The following is a 24,277-nucleotide window of genomic DNA, read 5'->3' as shown; positions in this document are numbered from 1 at the left end:
CCCCATTCTGGTATAAAATGTTTTCTTATTTTCTCTGTTTTCCGAAAATTGCAGAATATGTTCAAATCTTGCAAAATTAATATCTTCTAATCTGTAACTCGGAATACAACATATTATATATGAAAATTGATCAGAAAAATGTGCTGAACCTGAATAAGCCATCCATATGCTTGTTTGCATCTTGCATCATGTCGTGACGTGATAGTTATGCATGATCACCTCACATATATGTGGAGTATTTCGGACACCGACTATGGTTTTCCCCGCTCCGTTTAATATTGATGTAGCTCACCCCTGCCATGTTGTACCATGCTAATCAACACTTAATTTTGGCGGTAGAAAATGCAACTCCAACTCTAATTTGTTTGTCCAGGGTTCCGATCCCGCTTAATATGGATAAGTTGCACTGCATCATCTTTGCCATGTCATGCATATTATCTTGATCATGCCGATTCTTCTTCCGTAGTAGTAAGATTGCATGCGTTGTGTGTTCCAGCATTTGCTTCTTCTCGGGTAGGATCGCGAAGTGGTGATGTGAGATACGATGAGTTCTCCGACAAGTTCTTCTGCAGCTTTTCACAGGCGAGCCCTCTCTCTTCACCTATTATACACTCTCCCTCGCATTGCTATCCTTATGTTGCGATTCTGTATCGAGTCACGTGTCCTATTCCACTTGTTTACCATAATAATCCTATATGTATCATTCCTTACCCATAGCCGTTGCTTGATGTTTGAGCCTTGCGAGTCGTAGGCGTGTTTAGGCTCTGTTGTTTATCTCGATCTGATATCGGGATATGTTGGATTGTTGGGAGGTTTTCACATGCTATATCAATTGTTGGAGATAATCATACTTTACTTTATTGTTAACAACTAAAATTGTAAGCAGAGGCATCTGTGAGCCCCTTTGCGAAAGTGTCGGAACTTTGACTTGCTAATGTCCCCTAGGATCCGAGTTCTTGTTATCTGTTCCGAGACTGAGCGCTCTACCCGTACGTGGGGACGTTTATTGGGACCCCCCTCACCCACTACCTTTCCTCAAGTCTGTTTAATTGGGAGCCACAACCTTGGTTTTATTTGCCTATGCCATGCTTTACTTACTGTTGCATTCGGGTGTTTACTTCCTGTTGCCTTCGGGTGTTTATATTATGTAATGTACCTTGCGGGACGTTTAGCGAAGCGTGTGGTTCGCACGCCTAGCCGCCGACGCAAACCTCTGGGTCCGTATCGGAGTACGGCCGGACTTCGTCACGGGTAGCTTAGTTGGATGGCTCCCATTAAACTTTCTCTTGCATTGGGAACGGTCTTGTTGTGAGACTTCACCTGTATTAAGTGGGGTCGAGCATGCGTATGGTTACATTTGGGCAACCCCTGCAGGGTGTACATCTTATCGATAAGCCGTGTCCGCGGTTATGGATGACTTGGAATTGTATAGCTTGATCATAGAACAACTTACACCTTATTTCCTGTTGCTAATAATTTGCTAATAAAACTTTTTCAAAAAGTGTGTGTGCCTTTGCCAGTACCTCTTTGCGAAGGGGGATCGCATCGGCTGTGTTATGTTTGCAGAGTATAGAACTGTTACCTTGTGCGCTCCCTTATCTTCTCTGAGTAGACGGATGTTGTAGCGTGTCTCTATTGGTTATAGTTATGCTGCCGCTAAACCTACCATATAGCCCCAGACGATATATATATTCGCCCGGCGAGCATAGCCATTTCTAGTCTCGCTAAGTACGTGCCGGAATTCGTTCCTTGGTACTTACTCTCGCCTTTTCTCTTTCTCTTTTGCTTCCTCCCTTTTGTCGGCAACCGATGGCCCGACTTTGACAGGTACGAGATGACGACGTTAGCAAGGTTACCCTTCCGGCTTGGCCTGGGCAGGGTTATGGACGCCACTGGTTATCTTCGGGACTCTTAGTCCAATTTGTATCTTGTCCGTACTCGGACGTATTTGATCTTCTGTATGATTTGGATCTTTGTATGTATCTATTTGTATCTTGACTCGTTGGAGTCGTTGTTGTAATATATGTTTCTTGTGGGCTCTATTGTAATCCTGTTGTAATGTTACCGCTCGTGTTAATTTCTCTGGCATCACGTGTGTGATTCGTCACGCACGTCGTGTCGGAGGGCGTCTCTGAATCGGTACGTGCGGATTTCGGCGGAATCGCTGGAATCCTCATGGTACCGGTTCCGGGGCGTCACAGCCACCAAAACTAGTTTTCGTTCAGCTATATATAGAATAAAGCGATGGGTATTGTTGCGCCAAGGGAATATCCCCAAGCCAACTATCCTCCCAAAATCTAGTAGTTGCACCGTTTCCTACTTTAAAAGACCCCTTACTAAAAAATTCGTTTTTAACTCTCATTAGGTTTTTCCAAAATGGTGAGTCAAATGGTTGCGCCGTCACATTTGACAAAGTTTTGGAATGTAAATACTTATTGCGCAAAAGTTCTTGCCAAACTACATCTTCATTGTTAAGTTTAAACAACCACTTGCTGAGTAAACTTTTGTTTTTCAACTCCAAGACTTCAATACCTAACCCGCCTTGGTCCTTAGGCCAACATATAATGTTCCACTTAGAGAGTCGTCTTGTGTGACTAACCATGTATTTTACTCCATAATCAATGGTCCTCTGTCCATTCAGCCACAATCTTTTCAAATAGGGCATGCTATCCGTTCCCTAACACCACGGTTGTAGCAGCTTCGAATATAACAATGGATTGTTGAGGGACCCCGAACTCCGCCCTGGGTGATTGGCATCAACGAATCATACGCTAAATTGTCGAAGGGCCTGAGGCCGAACTCCATTAAGATAGAAAAAAGGGGTACAATGTTCTTGATACAACATCGGCTAAGGTAGCAGAAGAAAGCGAAAACAAACGAAAAAGACCTCTGACACTCTAAAACCCCAAGGAAGGGTTCAGTACAACATCAGGCAACCCTTAGAAGTTTACAATGCAACCAGCCACTCTCCAAGCATGAAGGTCCTCGACGATCAGCTCAAACACCCTGCCCGGCTCGCTGAGTATTTGTTGGAAAATACGAGCATTGCGTTCCTTCAATAGCCTCTAGTGTACCAAAATGGTAACACTGCTCGAAGTCTTGCCGCAGATTTATTTGCGCTCCCTTTCTAGCTTCCAAGCACCTCTCTTCCGTGAAGTTGTCGCTAGGGTCATACGCTAAATTGCTTGCCCCTTACTGCACTGCAATGCAAGCGAACGACGGACACACACACAGCTGCACTGCAGGAACCGCCACGGTGTGAGCTGAACAGGAACAGTGCACTGCACACGCCACCGCGTAAACATGGCCAAGACGGTTTCGATAGCACTTCGTCTCCTTTTCCTTGAGGAGACAATCCGTCGGAATATTTTCCTCTGATGGCCAAAACGGTTTCGATAGCACATGGCTCACTTTTCCGAGGAGACAATGCCTTCTTTCACAAGAACTGGTTCAACCGAGGTGACACGAAAAGTGGGGAATTGCATTGGCATGCAAAAGGAAGCAATAGGAACTAAAGAACCAAAACTTTTCTTTTGTATGTACGACCAAAAAATTATCGGAAGAGTTGCGCAGGCATCCGTTTGAACACAATTTTACCCACCCAACTCAACAGGAGATTTTCTATTTGAACGTATATCTCCGTCTCTATGTTGTCCTATATGCGCACAATGTATGCAGTTTGTACATATACCACCGCGGGTTGAGCTATTGGGATAAGCCTCTCTTCTGTATTCTGATCATGAAAGCTAGCGATCTCACTGCAGTCCTTAGCCGATCAACAGGGAGACCTTTCATTGTCGGGTGCGACAAGTCACTTCCTGGTTGATTCGCGCCTTCTTTGCAGCTAGATTCACCTGAGCTGCTGCCTTTATCTTCATCTGTACTGGATGTTTTAATTCCTTCCAAAGGTATGTCATCGGTGTCAGAGGACTGACAGTAAGCAGAATGAAAGCGCTGGTAAATGGCATCCATTTTGCCCGATTGCTGATCATCTCTGTCCATGTCTATCAAAACCTGTGCATGTCCAAGAAATTCCATGATGGGAAGTGAGAACTACGGAGTAAGAAATTCCATTTCAAGTAACTACTACATATGTTTTATTCAGATTCAGAGATGTTTGGGATATTCAGGACATGTAAAATGCAAGTTACCTACTCTCAGTTGAGAGCATAAAAATGTACATTGGCACCAAGGTGGATACAAAAGTTTATCCATGGAATCTCTGTATATTATATAGCCATGGATCCTCTATATATATAAAGGTTAAATTCTAAAAAATGTAAAATTAACTATACTAACCTGTGCAGGGAAAGTCCTGAATAATGGCAGAAGACGCATTCTGCAATACTGGTTGAATAACAGAGTGAGGATGATAAGAGGTACAGTGAAACCTGCAGCTACAGGGGATTTTTTAAGGCCAAAGACACCGAGGCAGATGATCTGGGTGAGCACGATAGAGAATATTGTTGTATTGTATGCAATTGGCCAATACAGACCGCCTGTGTCGTATCTTGTGCAGTAAACGTTAATGAACTGAAAATGGTAAATTACTAACCCATTAGGTTATGTAGGGGCACACAGGACATACTTCTAGGAATACTGTTTTTGTAAAAACATACAATTCACAATCTAGGAAAACCTGTTTCAACTGTCCTGAGATTCAGATGAAATACTAAAAGATTGTAACCAGAAGGAAGTTTGTACAAGACCACAAAAAGCATATCCAAAGGAACATATCAAAGATAAAGATAGAATTTTAGCGTAATATGAAGCAAACATATGAGGATTTATCACATTCAAATTTTGCGCATTTTAAAAACACGGATAATACTCCAAATGAACACTATTAGGGAATAAATATTTTTTACTTTATTCATAGCTATGGACCAAATTATGCATATGGACTTCAAATCAGAACTTTGCTAGAAAAGGAATCTTAAATTAGAACACTGTACCTAGTTTCTCACCTGATTGCGGTACACAACGTAGGCAAGAAAGAAGTATATCAGCAAAAAGGGCAAGATTAGAGGTGCTAGCACAGAGCATGTGAAGCCCAATAGTCCAAACAGCAGAACTTTTGGTAGTTCAGTGTGATAGGGAAATGAGAAAATAAGGTCGCTATCGTCTTTCTTTCTCAGAATATATTTCCTTACAAAATTCCAAATAAGGCCAAAGAGTTGCATAAGTTCTGATGATAGACTAGCCCATCCTGAAGTCAGAACATAGGTTGTAAAGAAGGTAGCCTGAAATGGAAGTAAAAACAGTCATTATAAAACTGCAGTGAGCACCTGAAGAAACTCAACCCAAAAACAAATCAATACGCTGTATATAGCTACTTAAATATTTTATATTTTGCGTCTTTATAACCAGCAAAAAAAAAATATGTGATTCACCTGTAAGGGTATTGCTCTAGCAAGCAGCATTGGAATTTCCTTTGGGCTGAATAACACGTTCAGTTGGTTAAGTACCGAACCTGATAGGACATTGAAGAAGAAAACATTCCAAATGGTGAAGACTAAAACTTTACAACAGGCACTTTTCTTCCTTTCACTGTGAGAAATAGGTCCCTCTAATGTCGAAAATAGCATCATCGTTGGGGGGACAGTATATAGAAAGATTTGCAAGATGACACTGGGAAGGTATCCAGTTACTAGCTGGGACATATATTTCCTACAAAAAATTAGTCATCATTAAATTTTGATGTAGTGGTGAATATAAGACTGCAATATGCCCACACTTCAGTAGTAACTACAGAATCTACACATCAGTATGAATCACCGCTATAATTTCACTGCTTTCTAGAGAAAGGGGAGGTCTGGTAATTGAATGTACTATCTCAGGTATTAAACGCTAGGCCAACTCCTATCAAAAAATAATCCCTTTGTACCATGCTAAAAGATGTTATCACAACCAATATGTGAGTATATTGGTTGCAATAACATCTTATATTATGGGATGGAGGGAGTAAAAACTAAGGCATTTTAGATGTAATGCACACTGTATGCCAATACAAATCAAAGAGGGGAGCCATTGCTGCAGGTGCTCCAGCTGAGTCAAACATTGCATTTGTTAACAACACGTGAGTTCTAAGCATTAAGATTACCTACCCTTTCAATATCCCTTTCAGGAAAGGGAGCCTTTGCTGCAGGGTTTCTAGCTGACTTAGACCTTGTATAAATGTGATGGGTAGAAGAAAAATGATCATAAAAACAATAGAACCCAGAAGTGTTGCTATGCGGCGAATCCAAAGCTGCTTGTACGGTAACCAAAGATTCGACCAATACATGTCTTCGGGTTCTGGGGCCAGACTAGTGACCCATTTCATAGGGTTGGATGTCTGGAGAATTTCGGATACAATTAACGCCGCATACCGAGTTTTGAAAAATACAAAGGCAGCAGCACAGTCCTGTATTCGGTTAGCACAACTAAATTAATACATTAGAAATTAGTAAGGATAACTGTAAGAAAAAGAAAAGGAACCGAATGATTGATAGTTGACCTCATCAGATAAGTCCAAGTTTGAATCTTTCACACATGGGTTTTCCCTCTCTTGCTCCTCAATAGGCAATAACTGGAACGAATTTGATGACACTCCACAAAGACAACATTGATAAGTAACGGATCTGCATGTCTGGTCGACAGCAGTACCCTTGAAATGCTTGAACTTCCTAAAGGCCTTCTTTGCACCCATCTGAAAAGTAAGGATGAAATTACCACTACAAACAGGTAGTACCATGTGAACATGCAGTGATAGTATTGATCCAAAAGTTTGAAATATGGGAATAGATACGGGGAAAGGAATGATCCTGCATAATAAAAGCAGCTACTGCATCTCTAATTGTATTGAATTACCCAACAACAGTAATAAATTTACATCTAAACTATTAAGGAATATGTTCTGAATTACAGTTCAGTATATTGTATTGCACAGATGCACTACAAAGGTTACGCACAAGAGCTTAGAATAAGTTTGAGAGTTCCACTATTTTCAATGTTACAACTCAAGAGAGATGCTAATGGCCAGCATGCGAATGGCTAGACAAGCCAATAGAAATATGCCCAGATGGTGGAGATCAAACAGCGCACATGCCTCATGTTGGCAGTGCTTTACGGTGATTCTAGTCCTGCTTTATCTAAAGGTAGTTTGCTGTTTGCGTTGCTCTAAAAGTCTACAAGGATTATGCATGTTGCAAAATACCGTTAGCGTCATACTGACAAGTGGTCACATCCCTCACTCTCACTCACTCTAAAATAACGTTCCATCATCTACAAAAAATGATTTAAAGCTACAAGATGTGTGTTGGGAGTCATGTCATGCTTCATGCTACCAGCATACTGGTTCGCCGTTCAATGATCTATGGTATGGAATTGCTAGTTGCTAATTGATGTTAATTTATGGGGCTAGTAAACTCATATAGAATAATATTTGACCAGTAATCTCAAGCAGCAGCATTACATTTCCCAAAAAAGAACAGAAAATTGGTAAAATCTCCATAACACATGACAAAAGATATTGCTTACCACTATCTTCTGAACTTTCCCAACTTTATGAACAACTAGATGAGATAGATAACTCGGTGCGTGGTACTTCGTAAAGAAACTATCAACAGCCCTGCTGAATGATTCATGACTTGACTTTGGTATCCCACGAACAAGGACAGTAAAGCTGCTAGGATTGCCATTTGTTTGAACAAGACGAAGTAACCTCAGTCTAGCAATATGCGTGTACTCCTAAGCAACAATGTAGAAAATAATATAAATCAGGTTCTGGAAGATAAGGTAATTGAACATTTGAGTAATATCAAATGACAACCTACTTGGCCGTACCAAATATAGAAGAAAGCAAGCTACACCAGATATGATGTACAGCACAACGCAATGGACCCAGAGCCTGCAGTTATAAACATTACAACAGCAACAACAACAACATCAAAGCCTTTTTCCCAAGCAAGTTGGGGTAGGCTAGATATGAAACCCAACAGAAAAGAGAACCAAAACAAGGAGAAAGAAAGAAAAAAAGAAAAAAGAAGAAAGAAGGGAAAAAAGGGGAAAAAAGGAAAGAGAAAAGAAGCGAGTGACTAAGGTTCCAGCACATGGATCGCTGATCTCCATGCAGTCCTATCAAGAGCCAAGACTTTAGGTACATTCCAATCATGCAGTTATAAACATTGTGTAAACAAAAGCCAAGATGTTTATGAGTTTCAAAGATATATGCCTAACGATTTCGTGACCAGTTGATACAACAAAGAAATAGTAATTTAAATCATAGGTAGCAGCAGAAGACATTGTAAAATAAGCTAAGACAGAAGATGAAACATTTGTGATGACATGTTTAACGGATTAAGTTTGCCTCCTCAGAACAAATAAGAGCACTTCAATTGCTTACCATCTAGATTTCTCTTTCACATTTCCTATAGTAAATGTCTCCAATGATGCTGAAGGAATCAGGACATGATTCATATCTTGTCCAAAATAATTCAATGGGAGAATTCCAAATACACAAAGAATGGCAGCCAATGAAAATATGCGTATGCTGTTGAAAATAAGATACATCAGCTACCTGAGTTCGTATACTGGAAATATGAAAAGTGGGAAACTAAGGAAAATACAATAACCAATGCAGGAGTATATCAATGAGGTTTTTAAAAATCACCAGTCATAAATTTCGTTTTCTTTTCAGTCTCAATAGCATACAGCAGAGATCCACATCCACAAAGAATTGTGTGAAATAAATGGTGCTTCTGGTCAACAGAAGTAATTTAATTAGACTAAATTGCAACAGACATCACTCAGATTGTTGATTTGTTATTAAAGTCTAACGGTTTCATTTTAATCTAGGAGGTGCTTAAATTATTAATTTATTAATTTCTATTCATCTATCTCTCTACATTAGGATATCAGGTAACCGACAGGGGGATACACTGTGAGAACACACATGATTGCTAACATTTCTATTAAATCTTCACACTATCTGTTTTGCATGGCCAATTCCTATTTTCGTGCAATTTTACAAAGTTAATTCGAATTCATATTTGTATATTCATATTAAAAAACATTCTCAATTTTCGAGTTTGAAGGTGGAAAGTCATGTCGCCCACATATCAACCAACAATTCAAAGTGAAAAGCGACATACAGTAGAAGGTGACATCAGCATGTTGCTATTTTCAAGCGGGAACCATCTAGGCAGCACAGATGAAAAGATCTCTCATAAACAACGAACAGTAAATATTGAAGTGGCAGAGAAGGTAAAGGTAAAACTGTATGCACCTAAATACCAGAACTCTATTGAAAACAACTGCATCCAACCCAGCAGTAGTTAACATCTCATCCTCCGTGCAGTGCAGACTGCTCACAATCCAGCTTGGGGACGGAACAAATCTCTCCAAAAGGGGCCGGCGATGCGCCTTAGAAATACTTCTCCCAAAATAGACCTTAACATTCTGTGGCTGTTTCCTCAGAATGGAATACAAGGACCAAAAAAGAATGCAGAGACCAATGTTGATTCCAGCAGAGGTCAGAAGAGCACCGACTTTCATCTCCTTCTAGACAAAGACGTGAGAGCCAACACTCCTTATGTCATCTGAATAGAAATTACTTGAGAGCTCTGCCGGTGCCTGGAGGAAAGGATTGGGTTACGAAATTCCATATATACATGTTGAACAAATATTCCCATGTGCACCAACGAAACTAAAACATGAGATTGCACCACCGATTCCATAACATTTTGTTGAAGATAAAGTAGAGTCCACTACCCGGTCGATAATGGTATTGCAGGAACCAATAGGATAAATGCAACCCTCACGGAACTTGAGGGAAACACTAGAGTTAATAGATAACTGCAGCAAAATGAAGTGCTAAATTAAACAAAACCTGCCAATGCTATACGACAGAGGTTGACCTTTAGTGTGTATAATATTACAAAATGGAATGTATATCTGACAAGTCCCATGGGAGACACGGAGAATCTGAAGGGAAACAGATCTGCCCATCGCCAGTGAGTCAGAACAAGTCCCACAATTCCAAATCATTAAAAAAAATATAGGTTCAGAAGCGAGTTTTTATTCCCCGTCTTTTGAGTGGAACAACATAAACATTTCATCGACCAGAAGAGTCCATAGCATCTGCTTTACCGAAGAGATAGGTTAGGTTGGGGCACTCCAACTACCCCAAAACGGCATCCTAAATTTAGAATAACGCCCAAATCCAGTTCCCCTTTACTTCCTTCTTTCGACTGAAATAACCAGTTCATCGACTGTGGGAGAGTCCAGGCAAGCACTCCCTCTACCCTACCCGCAGCGCTGCCTAAGATTAGAATAGCCAATCGCCTAATAATCCACCAAATCAAGAAACACCTCGCCCCGAATCAAAACCAAGCACCGAAACTGCACTCCAATTCACTACGCGATAGTCCGTAGGATCGGCAAACTTCGGACAGGCAAAACAGGCGTGGCACCCAAATCCGTCTACTGAAGTAAGTCGACCCCCGCCGCACCAGAAGCTTCACGAGTTTAATCGGTGATAATCCCAAACCAGGAAGGGGCACAATAAACTCACCTCCACCAACTCGGCGAGCGCCGAATCCAGCAATGCCGCCCGATTACTCCAAAGTGCGAACCCTACGCCAATAGGAAAACGGAAAAGGCAATCAGGAAAAGGAATACGCGGCGAGAAAGAGGGGGGGAACTAAACTGGAACCGTCGGCTGGACGAAGGAACCGAGGCAACCACCTCACCTGCCGGTCCGCCCAATGGGCGCCGCGGAACCGCCGAGGAATGGATGCAGGCGGAAATCCGGTGGGTTCGGGCGGTGCTCGGGATTGGGGATTGGAGAGCGATGGCTATGTAGCGAGAGCAGCAGGTGGTTGGCGATCGTGAGAGAGAGAGAGGGGTTTGGTGGAATCCGAAATGGAAGTTTCGATGGGAAGGAAAGGGCGCAGCGCAGCGCAGATGACAGGAAAGCGACGCGAGCGCACGACTGGGATATGGAGAGCAAAGGAGTCAAAGGCAGGCGAGAAATGTTGTTTTACCAAGCGGAAAAGGTGGTGACCGGCATTTCTGAGGCACGCAAAGCGCAATGCTGGACTACAGTGATTTTATATTAGTACTACTATACTGTCACCAAAGCAGTTTATTTTCACAGTTCAGAATATATTTAAGGCATGGTTGGTTCAAAAGAATCGTATGGATTTGGGAGGATTCTATATATTGCTAATGAATTTTCGAGCTTGTTTGGTTCGTTGGATTGAAAATCATCGAAAATTTTATATGGGCTACTTTGCATTCAATTCCATAGAATCTTCTTTTCTTATATCTTACCACATTGAAATTCATGTGTCATGCCAATCCTCATGTGTTTTCCTATTCCTGCAATTTCGAAACCGTGCGGACCAAACAGACCCTTAGACATTGCAAGACAAGGCTCGATCAACATAGTTGGAAGCAAAGCACATATACATAGGTGCACAAACCAAAAGCTAGGATGGTCAAAATTCATGAAGAGAATACAAAACAGTGTCGAGGAAGTCAAGAAGTCATCGCCTATCCGTTGACAACGCGGAATTACCGCGCCATACATGTTGATACACCCTGCGGTGGCTCTCGGTAGGAGCGCATATATATGAGTTGGGGATATAGTTGAATGTTGATCCATCAATAACCTCAATCTCGAGACACCCTTTGTGTTAAATATGAGGGCCAACTGAGGAGTTCCTGTTCAAAAAAAAAAAGAAACATAGGCGGCCTCCCCAATACAACCCAAATTCTAATGGGAAACATCAAATGCGTTAGCATCCTGCATACACATTCGCAACCAGTGGCGGAGGACGTGCTGAAATTATGGTATGGCATAATCAATGGCATGGACCATAGAATATACGCAGAAACACAGTTACAACAGTACAGCCCATTTTTCTCAATGAGCATTCACAGTTGAGCTAGATTAAGGTATGGCGGCAGCCATAGCTAGCCAGAATGACTCCTCCGCCACTGTTTGCAACACCTGCTGAATTACTAGTTTGCAGTTGGAAATAATTAATTTTAGGCTTACACAAATGTTATTTCATCGGAAGTAATTAAATTATTACTACGAATAAACCTTCTCAAACCTAAAATGGCATGTAGTCCCCTATCGATTGGGTTATCTTGTATTTGCGCGGAAGACCTATGTGGTTATGTATGTTCTTGTAATTTTCTCTTTACTATACTTGCATGTTGGCTGCTCATGGGGAGTGACATAGGCTAGTGTCATGCACATGTTACTAGTTTATGTTACTACCTCCATACTGGAAAGTAAATGGAGGTGGTATCATGTAAAGTCTTATTTATTAGAATTTATATTTATTTTATCTTGGAAAGTATGATGTTATACTAACATAGTTAATACTTAGTTAGTTGCGACAAACATCTATCTCCTTATTTAATTACATGACATGTCATTTATAGGACATGACGTTTTGGCTCATATGTGCAAATACACCTATTATGAATAATGCATTTTAAATTTATTTTAAAATGTTAAAAAAATTGGAAAAAAATACAGGTGTCCATCTTAATATGCTATGTTTACACACAAAATTTTGTGAGAAAATGACATTTCTTATGGGCTGTGCAAAAATGACAAAACAACATCTCGTAAAAAGGATATTTTGCAGGACCAAAATTATCTTTTTTACAGAAGTTACAAAAAAATCACTTTTTCGTGAAATTTTGTGTGAGGAAATACAATGTCCGGATGTACACCTAGAAATTTTTCCAGATTTTTTCGACAATTTCAAATATGTTTTTTAAACAATGGATGCATCTACACCTATGAGACAAAAGTGATATCCAGTCATTCATTATCATCTAAGTTACTTGAAAAGATCGAGTCAAGTTAGCTAAAGCGTACCTGCATGGTTGGTTGTCTGTGACATCTACGAAATGTCGTCCTTTCTCTGAATGATTGGCCATCTGTTTGTGTTACAAAAATTGAACTGAAAGAGCTTTTGTAATAAAATCCAGTGCCTCTTAGCACTGAGTTTTGTCCTCGGGGTCAATCAGAGAAAAAAAAAACATCCCTATTGCTCTTCTTGTCACTCTCCACCACACAGCATAATCTTCCAGGGCCAGGACGACAGAACAGCCGACGCGTTCCCGCATTATAAAAGAGAAAGCAACAGAGAAAAATAAGTTACCCCTATTAGATTAATGGAAAGCAATCCAACTGAAATTTGTTGGGGAATATACTACTAACAAATGAACTGAGTTGAAATAAGAAACTCCGCACACATCCGAAAAGTTCAGACTGGTGGCGCGAATGGTGTTCACACTAGCAAAGCAGCACTCCACAGCTGCTAAATTACGTCGGTCACCAACGATAAAGACAAACAAGGCCCACGTTAGTAAAATTTGTGGCTGATCGCAGAGGAGATTAAATCGTCCAGCTTCATCTATGAATTTTGGTTTTTATCACCTCGTGTCGTTATCCGTCTGCAGCGATAATCGTCGGTTCGATTGAGTACAATCCATTCTCTCCTGCTGTTATTTTCACAGCTTTTAAGAAACTGCAGAGAGGGTGAAAGGTGCGGTTAGAGGTCGAAATCACGATGATTTGGGGTGATATGTTCTTTTCAGTAAGTCCTCATGTCGCCCCTTTCTCGTAGTTTGTTGCATTAGTCAACAGTGAGAAAAAAGCTGGCTCGGTTAATCTAGTACTAGTACTCCCTTTGTTTCCTTACACTCTTCTCGATTTAGTTGAAGTTAAAACTTACCGAGTTTAACCAAGTATATCGTAGAAAGTCAATATTGGTGATATGAAACTAATATTATTAGAATATTCATAAAGTTTATTTTAAATTATATGCTTTTGTACTATTATAAGTGTAACTACAAAAGAGGGAATATGTTCTAAAACATCTTTCTTTCTCCTTTTTCCGTGTAGAGCTGCAAAAAAAAAATTACACAAATATTGGGCAGAGCACTAGCTTGTCCTTTAAAGCAACCGGATATAATCTATTTCCCACCTTTTCCGTGAGGTGTGACTTTTGATGCTTGTCGTTCTAGATTTATGTGGGAATCCATCTTTCACGAATTCATATTATTAGATGTAATGTTAAAATAATATGTTTACAAGAAAAATCATCAAAGTAGATTTATTGAGTTTGAATTTATGCATACCAACTATTTGTTCGTGGAAAAAAAAGAGTGTGTCAAACAATAATTTTGACATTTTTTGTGGGCACATGGATAAATAGGCATACTATATTTGTATAAGTTCGCATTTTTATGTTAGTATACCAGATTAAGTTTTAGAAAATCTTAGATGTCAATTTATTGAAGCAACTGCAAATACTACCTATGTCCATAAAATGATATCACTTTGTTTGTCTAGTGTATATATACATTCGAATTTAGACAAATCTTGGACATCCTTTTATGGACGGAGTATAATGCAAGGCCGCACTTCCATGATTTAATTATAATATATTTTAGCATGCAAGCTATCCACATCACTAACTCTTTTAGCCATCTAATTTTCCATCATCCACTAACATTCATTAACTGCAGTCTATCTCTACATGTAAAACTATCCACATCATCTACTATTTTAGCTACCTAAGAGCAAGTACAATAGAGTCTAGTCAGCTAACTATAAAAAATTAAATAATATATTTTAGATGATTTGGAGGAGAGAGAAGGGGGAGAGAAGGAAGGTGGGCTCTTATGCAATAGTCAGCTCTTGTACGTGTTCCTAGACACTTTGTGAGAGCGAAAGGTAGACCATATGTTAGTAAAGTACTTCATTTTTATAGCTAACTATTATACGTAGTACATGTTAGCTATATGATTACTACAAATGACATGACATCTTGTTATAGCCAGCAGTTGGCTATATTATTGAAATTGCTCTAATTGGTCAGGTTATTCTTTTTTAGCATTCGATTTATGAGGCTGGTCATAGTGCATAGTATCATATACTAGTATCATGCATATGATATTTGTCTATGATACTATCTCTATAGTGGGTGGTATTATAGTGTAGTATCATAAACTTGTAAATTTATTATTTTGTAGAATCCCAATGTAAATCTATGTACAAGATGTATTTGGTATTTACTTTTCTCGTAACGTGCGCTATGATACAGTATCTACATATGTTACTCTAATCATATCTCTCCTCATTAATTAGATGCCACATCATCATTTTTTATGGGCCTAAGATGCATGATACTACCTATGATACTAGCACTATGGCCACAGCCTGAGATCACACCAGTCTGTTATACAATTAAGTCATGCGCAACTCGAGGGTACCAAATTAGTTTTGTCATTAATCGGTTCAGCCTACCGTGCAAATTTTATACTAGCAATTACTAATATATTTCAGTGATGAAAAGCATATCACTGCTATTCGTGACAACGTGCATGTCATCTCTTTACCATGCCATCATTTTCTTTAGCCCATTGATTTTCTAAATCTTATTTACATCAATCAGGAACATTCCTTGAACTCAACGATATTCAATCGTCAAATACGTAACCTTTTCATGTCGATTGAGTTTAGTTTCTCGACCACTATAACCAATTAAATTGTGCATATTTCTATAGATAACTTCACGTATCAACATATTATACCTTCTCGTTCTCACAATAATGTTACTATAGAGATTCCGCGAGCGAAAAGTGTCTTTGGCTCATGGTCACCAGCCTGTTGTTTAAAAAAATCGAAAATCATATATATTTATTTCAAAAAAATCTGAACATAGTAAATGACGTAACCTAGAAGCGTGCAATTTTTTATATGAAATTTTTTATATTCTAGGCTACACAAAAAAGATAAAATATGTTGAAATTTGGAGATCTGAAATAGCATACTCAAATCCACATGTTTGTTATTTTTGTGTAGCCTATTTTGTATTTGAAATTAAAATTTTGCACGTTTATGGGACAATTTATTGGCTACACCATGATTTTTTTCTAATTTTATTGAACACAATAATATGATTTTTATTTTTTTAAATGGCAGGAGCACTAGTGCCCAAGAGCCAAAAATCTTTGTCCTTTCGCGAGGTAATACCATAGTAGTATCCTTCTGGATTTTTTTGAAGATTGTGTGTTTCCTTGATAAGTATCCTCTAGTTTTCTTGAAGATTGTATATGTTTCTTAGACACGAAGTGAAGATTTCATGAGATTGGAACTCAAGATTTTTTTGGGTAGAATTACACCCAAACTACCCCCAAGTAAATCCTTTGATAAAAATATCCTAGCTATCGCCCATTTAAATGAAACTCCACATCACCGTGACACCGTGCAACTACTTATTGTTGCTGTAGCATCTGATGCTGAATACCAGCCCTGGTGTATCCAGAACATAACATCGACTGCCGTAAAGGTCTCAGGACGGCCGACGTGCGCCGTTGCCATGCCTCTAGTCGTGCACACGCGCCAGGCATGCAAGCAATATGCGTACCAACTCGTGGAGCCGGTCCATAGGCCAGCATCATGCTAGCTTTGCAGCCGTGCATATTTGAACGATTTTTATATTGAACTGTACAAGTGTATGGTGCGGTTGGCAATATACTACTCTCATATTTTAGTGGTTCGATTGGTTCATTGAACTTCATCTTGCCAAAACCTTTGTCACGTGTCTGCCACCTCACACGTTCTTACTATGTGAGTAGCTTGTCTTTTCTTCCATATAGACTTTCGTCATTCTCGCGATTACCAATGCTTGCTTTCGGTGGTCTTCACTTTGACTATGGAAAGTTGATGAAATTTTGTGCTAAGCATGCCTGTCTACCAACCTACTTCATATATAATCATGTATTTATGCGTGGTTAGCGTACGCTATGGCCTTAGATAAATTTTTTTTAGAACTCCATAGATCATCATGGTTGGAACGGTGGGACGAGCTCGGCTGTCCATGGACCAGCTCCACGGAAGCACCGCCACATGCCGACAGCCCATACATAAACTAGTACTAGTCCAGCCAGGTGCTTCCAGCAATTTCGGGGACCAAAGAAAACCACAGCACTCCCACTCGCTGCCTGGTAGGTCCACCCGAACTGAAAACCGGGCCCACAGGTCATAACTGTAACACGTCCCCAGCCCTGGCCACCCGTCGCGTCGCCCCCGCGACGCCTCACTCGTCTTCTTCTTCTTCACACGCACGCCCAAACCCCAAAGCGAGCCAGCCGTCTTCTTCTATCGGAGAGCCAGAAAAATAATTTCGAGGAGGAGGGAGAGAGACCGAGAGAGGCAAGCTTCGCGGCGGCGGCGGCGGGATGGCGGTGGAGTACCACTGCTGCGGGGCGGGCTTCTTCGAGCACATCGCCATCATCGTCGTGCTCGTCGTCTTCGCCGGCCTCATGTCCGGCCTCACCCTCGGCCTCATGTCACTCAGCCTCGTCGACCTCGAGGTCCTATCCAAGTCCGGCACCGAAAAGGACCGCAAGCACGCTGGTACGCAAGTGCGCCCCCCATTCCCACTTCCCCGCCGACGTTCCCCCTGTCCTCACGTCTGCTCCGTCTTCCTTCCCCCGGCCACGGCGTGCAGTATCTCGGGACCTTCCGTTCGCGGCTTCGCGTCGCGTGCGTGCGCAGTGCTGCCCGATTTAGATGGGTGGTTGCTCGGATTTTCCTGCTATGCTCTCGTCCGTGTTACCCGCGGCTTGTCATTTCGTCGAACACCTTGGGGGCGTTGGCTCCAATCACGAATCCAATCATGGATGTTTTGCTACTACGGGAATCAAACGGCGAATGTTGGAAGCGGGCCGCGATTCGCTTTTTCGGTTTGGCTAGAGGACTTCCTTTCCGGAACTAGTACTACAAGGGAATTATTTCTGACGAGGATGGATCGGAACTTGTAGTACTGTAGAAGTGTTCCGTTTTGTTCTCTTGGAAAAGTTAATGCTATTCACCCGGAGGTTAACTGGGCTTGATTACCGCGGAAGTTTGACTGTTCCACGAGATGGTGACATGCTGCACTTGGCTTCTTCCTTGGGAAAGTGAGAGGTGTGGCATAGAGGCCCAAAAATTCTGTGAGATGGTGACTAGTCTGCTCCTTTTTTTTACCACAAAAAATACTCTGGTCTTCATATAACCATGAGGACATGGGGTTGTGTGTCCAAAAAAAAACACTAAGAAGAGTATTTTTTTTAGTTCTAAACCCTACATACCAGTGCGCTATTCCACAGCTCAAAACCTGGATCGATCTGTTAAACTCGTTTCAAACAAAACAAACTCTGCTCCGCAACTCCTGCCCGCTTGCCTCAGTAAGATGCTGCCTTAGGAGCACATAGCCGGCTTTGCCAGCGGCAGCGGGTCGTCATTGATTTATAAGGGTGGTTGGTTGGATTTTGCTGCTCTGTTACCGGCGGCTTGTCATTTGTCCAACAGATTTGTAGGCGCTGGTTCCAGTGAGGAATCGAATGATGAATGTTAAAAGTGTTTTATTGTCAAGTATCTGTCGTCTGGATCGATCGTTATTTGTATAAATACGCTGTTATTTTTTTTTGTGTTCGATAAATTTGTGCTATGTGTAGATAGGCCTTAGCAATCTTGTCCATTTGCGCTGTGGGTTATTGCCTTATTGGGCTTGATCACCTCTGAAGTTTGTTTTCATCCTGTTCAAGCACATGTTGCATTGGCCTGTTCTTTCGGAAAGTGAATGGTCCTGGCTCTGACACAGTAGAGGGTGAAAATTATGAGAGAGTTGGCTGTTTGTACAAGTTAGAAAGATACTCTGATCTTCCTATATATCTTGTTTTTCTCATGCTGGGCCCCTGATATAATTGGAAAGTGTGATGAATTCTACCCCCTCCGTTCCAAACTATAGCCTATACCTTTTGTTGTCCTAAGTCAAAGTTGACCATGTTTATATGGAAAAACATCAACATCCACAATATTAAAGAAATACACTACAGAGACAAATTTATGATGGATCTATTGCTGTTGATTCGTATGGTAGATGTTGATATTTTTTCTATAAACTTGATTAACCTAACTTCGACTTATGGGCCTTATATGTTGGAACGGAGGGGGTAGGCTATATGTTTAGTGGACTGAAATGCAAAACATGTCCACTCCTTTGTTATTTGGACAATATTTATCAAATGCAAACATGAATCATTTTTAGGTTACTAGTAATAATTTTCTTTTTTTGCAGCTAAGATAATGCCTGTCGTAAAAAACCAGCACCTTCTGCTATGTACACTTCTGATCTGCAATGCTGTAGCCATGGAGGTACTGTTATCGATTCAAGCTATGTTTGGACCCCCACCCCTAAAATCAAGTAGCTGATAACATACTTCTGTATTCTTTTTAGGCATTGCCAATATTTCTTGATGGCTTGGTGACTGCTTGGGGTGCGGTTTTGATCTCTGTGACATTGATTCTGCTGTTCGGTGAGGTGAGTCATAAAAACTTCACTTGTGGTACTCAGCTGATCGGTATCATGTGCTGATAGTTTGATATAAACAGATCTTACCACAATCCATCTGCTCACGCTATGGGCTGGCAATTGGCGCCTCAGTTGCTCCATTTGTCCGAGTGCTTGTTTGGATCTGCTTTCCTGTTGCATATCCGATAGCCAAGGTACTGATTATACTACTAAACTCGGCGCAGTTATTATTACAGGATGAGTTGCCATGAATTGACCTTTTCCCTTTCTTTTCAGCTGCTGGATTATATGCTTGGTCATGGTAAAGCAGCCCTTTTCCGTAGAGCTGAGCTAAAAACACTTGTGACACTGCATGGAAATGAGGTAAAAGAACTGATTACCTAATCTTGTAAACTGAGATACTGTGTAACTGTGTGGGTTGTACACAGTTGTTTGTATTATTAATAGAGACATAGGGTAACTAGAACTGATTATCTAATCTTGTAAACTGAAATACCCTGTAACTCTGTGGGTCGCACACACTTGTAATTATTTATTTGTCTACCTAAGTAGATACTGATATAGTGATTGTGTAGTTTTTACCCCCTAAATGCAATTTAGGGCGCTTCACAGGTGAAGCTTGTGTATCATCTTAAATTAAATCTGCATCACTAGATACCCCTAAATGCAATTTAGGGCGCTTCACAGGTGAAGCTTGTGTATCATCTTAAATTAAATCTGCATCACTAGATACTGAAAGCATTTTCACGACATAATGATACACTCTGCAGATAACTTTTGGCATCAAATACTCCCTCTGTCCCAAAATAACTTGCTCAACTTTTTCTAGATACGGATGTATGTACATACTAAAAACATGTCTAGATACAACCGTATCTAGAAAAATTTGAGCAGCTTATTTTGGGACGGAGGGAGTGGATAATATGTGAGTGTGACGTGTGGAGTCTGAAGATATCATTAATATGCAGCAGATGGCTGATCTGCAGGGGATCAGGTTCACACATAGGCAAGTAGATATAAATATGATAGTGATATAGTGATATGGATGGATTTGAGAGGCTGCGATATGTGGGTCCGAGATGCTAGTTTAGATGATATATCATGTGGTTGTAGCTAGTTTATAAGAATTTTGGTACATAAACCTCCGTGTACTCTAAAGAAAATCCAATCTCTTATTGGGATTATGCCAACCAGAGGTTTTAAATCGTGGCGAAATCCACTGCTCGATCCAAAAAGGCTGAATTATGTAGAAGGGAATATGAAAAACAATAAAAATAGAATCCACCGGTAAACTGAGGTTTTACTGGCTGGATTAGTCTGGGATTTGTTTCTAGAACTGGTAAGTTGAAAAACTGAGAGTGACGACAATCTGATCACCAAGTAACCTAGGAAACATGCTGCTTCTTCACAAGGAAGATCAACTGACGATACATAGCGTGAACATGGATTACTGATATATATGATTAGATATACTCACTTTGATTTTCTGCGGGGAAGTATACTTATGTTGATGCATTTTAATAATTTCTTGCTTCTGGAAGCCACTGTATTTGTCACTGAAACACCCTAATAACCTTTATCACTATTTGTTTTATTTACCGAGCATGCACTTTATCCTCTTTTGCCTACGTTTCTGGTTTTTAACCATTTATTTAACAGGCTGGTAAAGGTGGAGAGTTAACCCATGATGAAACTACTATTATAGCTGGAGCTCTTGAGCTCAGTGAAAAGAAAGCTAAAGATGCTATGACTCCGCTTTGTGAAACATTTGTGATTGATATAAATGGGAAGCTCGACAGGTATTGGATTTGTGTACTCTGAACAAGAATTCCATTGAACATTTACTACAGTTACGCATGTTGTTTCTGCTGAGATGCATTTATGTTCTATTTAGCACCTAGTCCAATCATTTGTGTTCTCTTTTGGACAGGAAACTAATGCAAGAGGTAATTGAGAAGGGTCATAGCAGGGTGCCAGTTTATTATGAAAGGGAGACAAACATTATTGGATTGATATTGGTAAGGCTATCTTCTGCTTTTGAAAACTATACTATGCATTTCTGTCACGGGTTTTTAATATGGACGTAAGTTTCTGCCCTGTTGCCTTGTTGCTAGAGATTGATTTTTCAGCAGTACAAGATTCACAAAATTGACCAGGAGCATTAGTTTTTTGGTCAGATTGAAATCCATGAGCAATTACGTAGGTAAAAGGCAGGAAACCAGTGTCTGGTGGACTCTGGGGCCCTAGTCAGGAGTAGTTTGATTTAATATTGTATGACGGAGTGCAGACTTGGATCAGAATGGATTCTTTTGTAGTCATTACTAACTTGTATTTGAGTTAGGATAGCATATTCTTTGCAAAATGAGATGATTGTGTATTTATATGCTCAACTGAGCATGCTCTGTGAAGATGCCATTAAAATTTGCATGCTGTCCTGGTTATCATGTACGGAGTAGCACTATTGCATCGCTTTATTAGTCATATGCAGGAGCTCAACTTTTAGTTCGTATTGGGTAAGGACATGTAATTTTTTAGGGCCTGACACTTGTGTTCGAACATTTTACATGAAGTGATGCTTTTGCTGTAGTTGTCTTGTCTATCTGATGAATATGTTTTGGGAATCATGCATGTACTAGATAAGAAGTTATGACGTGAGTAGAAATTTTGGCGGTTATTCTAAGTTTCTTCAGTATCGAATGTATAACTGATAATCTTTCAAATGTTTTGACATGATGTATATGCAATTGTAGTTTACTCATATACCTTTTGCTACATATTTGCAGGTGAAGAATTTGTTATCCATTAACCCTGATGATGAAATTCCCATTAAGAGTGTAACTATCCGCAAAATTCCTCGGTATGGTATAAAATATAAGTTATTGCCTTTGTCCGACATTCTAGTAGATATCTATGCTGTTCAATTAATATCAATGTCCCATATTCTGTGCTATTATTAGTGGTTGTCAATAACTGGTCTGTAATTGAAACACACAAAGGGCTGTCACTGCCTTTTTTCACTGGCTGATCTATATAATTCAAGATACAATGTATTGTTATACTTAGTTCATTATATGCACAATTGTACTTACTTTCTCCTTGTCTTAAACAACACTTAGAACTGGATTGGAAATTAACAGAAAAAAAGATATGGCCTATACTAGAATTGCAGACTAGTTTTATTTTGCCCTTGTCATGTTACATGCATTTCTTATCTCTAAAATGTGGTGAGGATATGAGGAAAATTCTAGATTACATGAAGTGGAATACATGAACATAAGGACATGGATTTTGTTTGTTCAAAATTCAGAAGTTGTGTACCAAGTATTTGTATGTTCAGCTTACACAATTCCGTACCTTATTAAATGTCAGCGTTTCAGAAGACTTGCCCCTCTATGACATCCTAAACGAATTCCAGAAGGGTCACAGCCACATGGCAGTTGTCATCAGACAAAACATTCCAAGTTACCCAGATAAAGAGCTCAACAATGGTGGTGAAACTCTTGGTGAGCGCCCCTGCAGTTCCCACTCCTTAATAATCCATGTTTCACGTATGTATTCTGCTATGTGGTTTAACTCAATTTCTCTTTGTGTTACTTCGTTTTGGTGCTGAAAACAGAGGTCGCCATTGCCATCGATGATAAACTTGGTGAAAAGGCTGCGAAAAACCTTACTCCTCTGAGGAGATGGAAGAGCTACCCCAACACCCTGAACTCTAATACAGGAAGCAGGAGGGGGAAATGGTCCAAAGATCAATCGGATGTTCTTCAAGTACACGAGGAGCCATTGCCCACACTCAGTGAATATGAAGAAGCTGTTGGTATCATAACAATGGAGGATGTCATTGAAGAACTGCTACAGGTTAGTGTTTGCGAAGAGTTCATATTTCTATCTTCTCCAAGTTTGTAGAAGTGCTAATGCATTGCATTTGTGAGCATATTCTTGTATATGTACAGTTTGAGCTACATTTCAAGTCAATAAGTAGTCCAACCTAAAATAAATATGTATATTAACTCGTAGGTTTACCTTGCCTATAACGTAAGATATGCTGAACTTGAGTGATCAGTAATTATTCTACCTTGTTGATCAACGCGATGTAGACCAAGCTTTTAAGCGGCAAGGTGTTTGTTCTCCCTGTTTTCAAGCATGTTTAAAACGTTGACCAAAGGGGGGCAGATCCCTCCCTTGGCTGTCCCTTGTTAGGTAGAAAATGACTGTTTCAGTATTATATTTACCATTTCCCAATTCGTGTGCTGTGCAGGAGGAGATATACGACGAAACACATGTACACGTCGAGGAGCAATAACACGTTGCTGGAGTTTCCACCGCTTCCCATTTTGGACCTGGATAGTTAATTGCGTGCCACGCCAGTTTTGTGCTGAGGCCTGAGGGGGAGAACAATCTGTAATAATGTGAAACGTTGTAGTAGTAAATGTGTATAGACGATTATACTGAACATTAGTTCGTTTGAACTGTTGCTGTGAATGTTGGGTACGTTGGTAGGCAGAAATGCGCGCTCGGTCCTGAACCTGCATGATTGACCGAGCATCTTCGTCTGAACTGTTGATGTGAATGTTGAGTAAGTTGGTAGGAGGAGCATTGTGGATTGCAGTCGGTCCTGAAGCCCCAGGATTGCAATGTTTCTGAAACCGCATCGATTATCCTGAGATGTTTTGTTCTTGTTGAGAGAGAAGCATCCAGAGATATTGACACGCCAGTGGTGGACTTATGTTTATGTTTCCTCGCGTCACGTTTCCTTTTATCTGTAAAAGGCCTGGCCACCTCCTACCTAGGCTTACCCGTGGCGCATCACTTTTTGGTGCGCCACTGGGGGTGAACTGGGGTGCGCCACTGGGGGTGAGGGGGTGGGGGATGGGCCTGACAGAGCCATAGTGGTGGTG

The 24,277-nt window shown here is 40.5% G+C and overlaps 2 protein-coding genes and 1 long non-coding RNA gene across 6 annotated transcripts; 2 read left to right on the top strand and 1 right to left on the bottom strand.

Annotated features, from left to right (window-relative positions):
* The first annotated feature begins 498 nt into the window (after nt 1–498).
* On the top strand, nt 499–2,077 carry LOC127293503 (uncharacterized). The gene is made up of 2 exons (XR_011744388.1): nt 499–582; nt 1,828–2,077. It is a non-coding gene; the product is annotated as an uncharacterized lncRNA (long non-coding RNA).
* A 1,437-nt stretch (nt 2,078–3,514) lies between these two features.
* Nucleotides 3,515–10,943, bottom strand: LOC127293501 (CSC1-like protein At1g10090). 4 transcript variants are annotated; one of them, XM_051323138.2, is made up of 12 exons: nt 10,691–10,939; nt 10,556–10,617; nt 9,269–9,615; nt 8,387–8,533; nt 7,828–7,891; nt 7,522–7,731; nt 6,500–6,691; nt 6,108–6,406; nt 5,394–5,670; nt 4,968–5,243; nt 4,300–4,533; nt 3,515–4,014 (listed from the first exon to the last, which is right to left on the bottom strand). In XM_051323138.2, exons 3-12 carry the CDS (start codon nt 9,535–9,537, stop codon nt 3,706–3,708), a joined length of 2,277 nt encoding a protein of 758 aa, XP_051179098.1. In that variant the 5' UTR covers nt 9,538–9,615; nt 10,556–10,617; nt 10,691–10,939; the 3' UTR covers nt 3,515–3,705. The 4 variants fall into 4 exon arrangements, with proteins under 4 accessions (XP_051179098.1, XP_051179099.1, XP_051179097.1 ...); XM_051323139.2 differs by having other exon boundaries at nt 10,729–10,939; XM_051323137.2 differs by having other exon boundaries at nt 10,734–10,939.
* A 6,186-nt stretch (nt 10,944–17,129) lies between these two features.
* On the top strand, nt 17,130–24,054 carry LOC127293500 (DUF21 domain-containing protein At2g14520). The gene is made up of 11 exons (XM_051323136.2): nt 17,130–17,440; nt 19,146–19,222; nt 19,305–19,388; nt 19,460–19,573; nt 19,656–19,742; nt 21,039–21,178; nt 21,310–21,397; nt 22,163–22,236; nt 22,749–22,882; nt 22,996–23,237; nt 23,638–24,054. Exons 1-11 carry the CDS (start codon nt 17,263–17,265, stop codon nt 23,680–23,682), a joined length of 1,263 nt encoding a protein of 420 aa, XP_051179096.1. The 5' UTR covers nt 17,130–17,262; the 3' UTR covers nt 23,683–24,054.
* The last annotated feature ends 223 nt before the right edge of the window (nt 24,055–24,277 follow it).

The sequence above is a fragment of the Lolium perenne genome, chromosome 4, assembly GCF_019359855.2.
Source record: "Lolium perenne isolate Kyuss_39 chromosome 4, Kyuss_2.0, whole genome shotgun sequence".
Classification (NCBI taxonomy): domain Eukaryota; kingdom Viridiplantae; phylum Streptophyta; class Magnoliopsida; order Poales; family Poaceae; genus Lolium; species Lolium perenne.
This window is presented reverse-complemented; position numbering and strand designations above follow the sequence as displayed.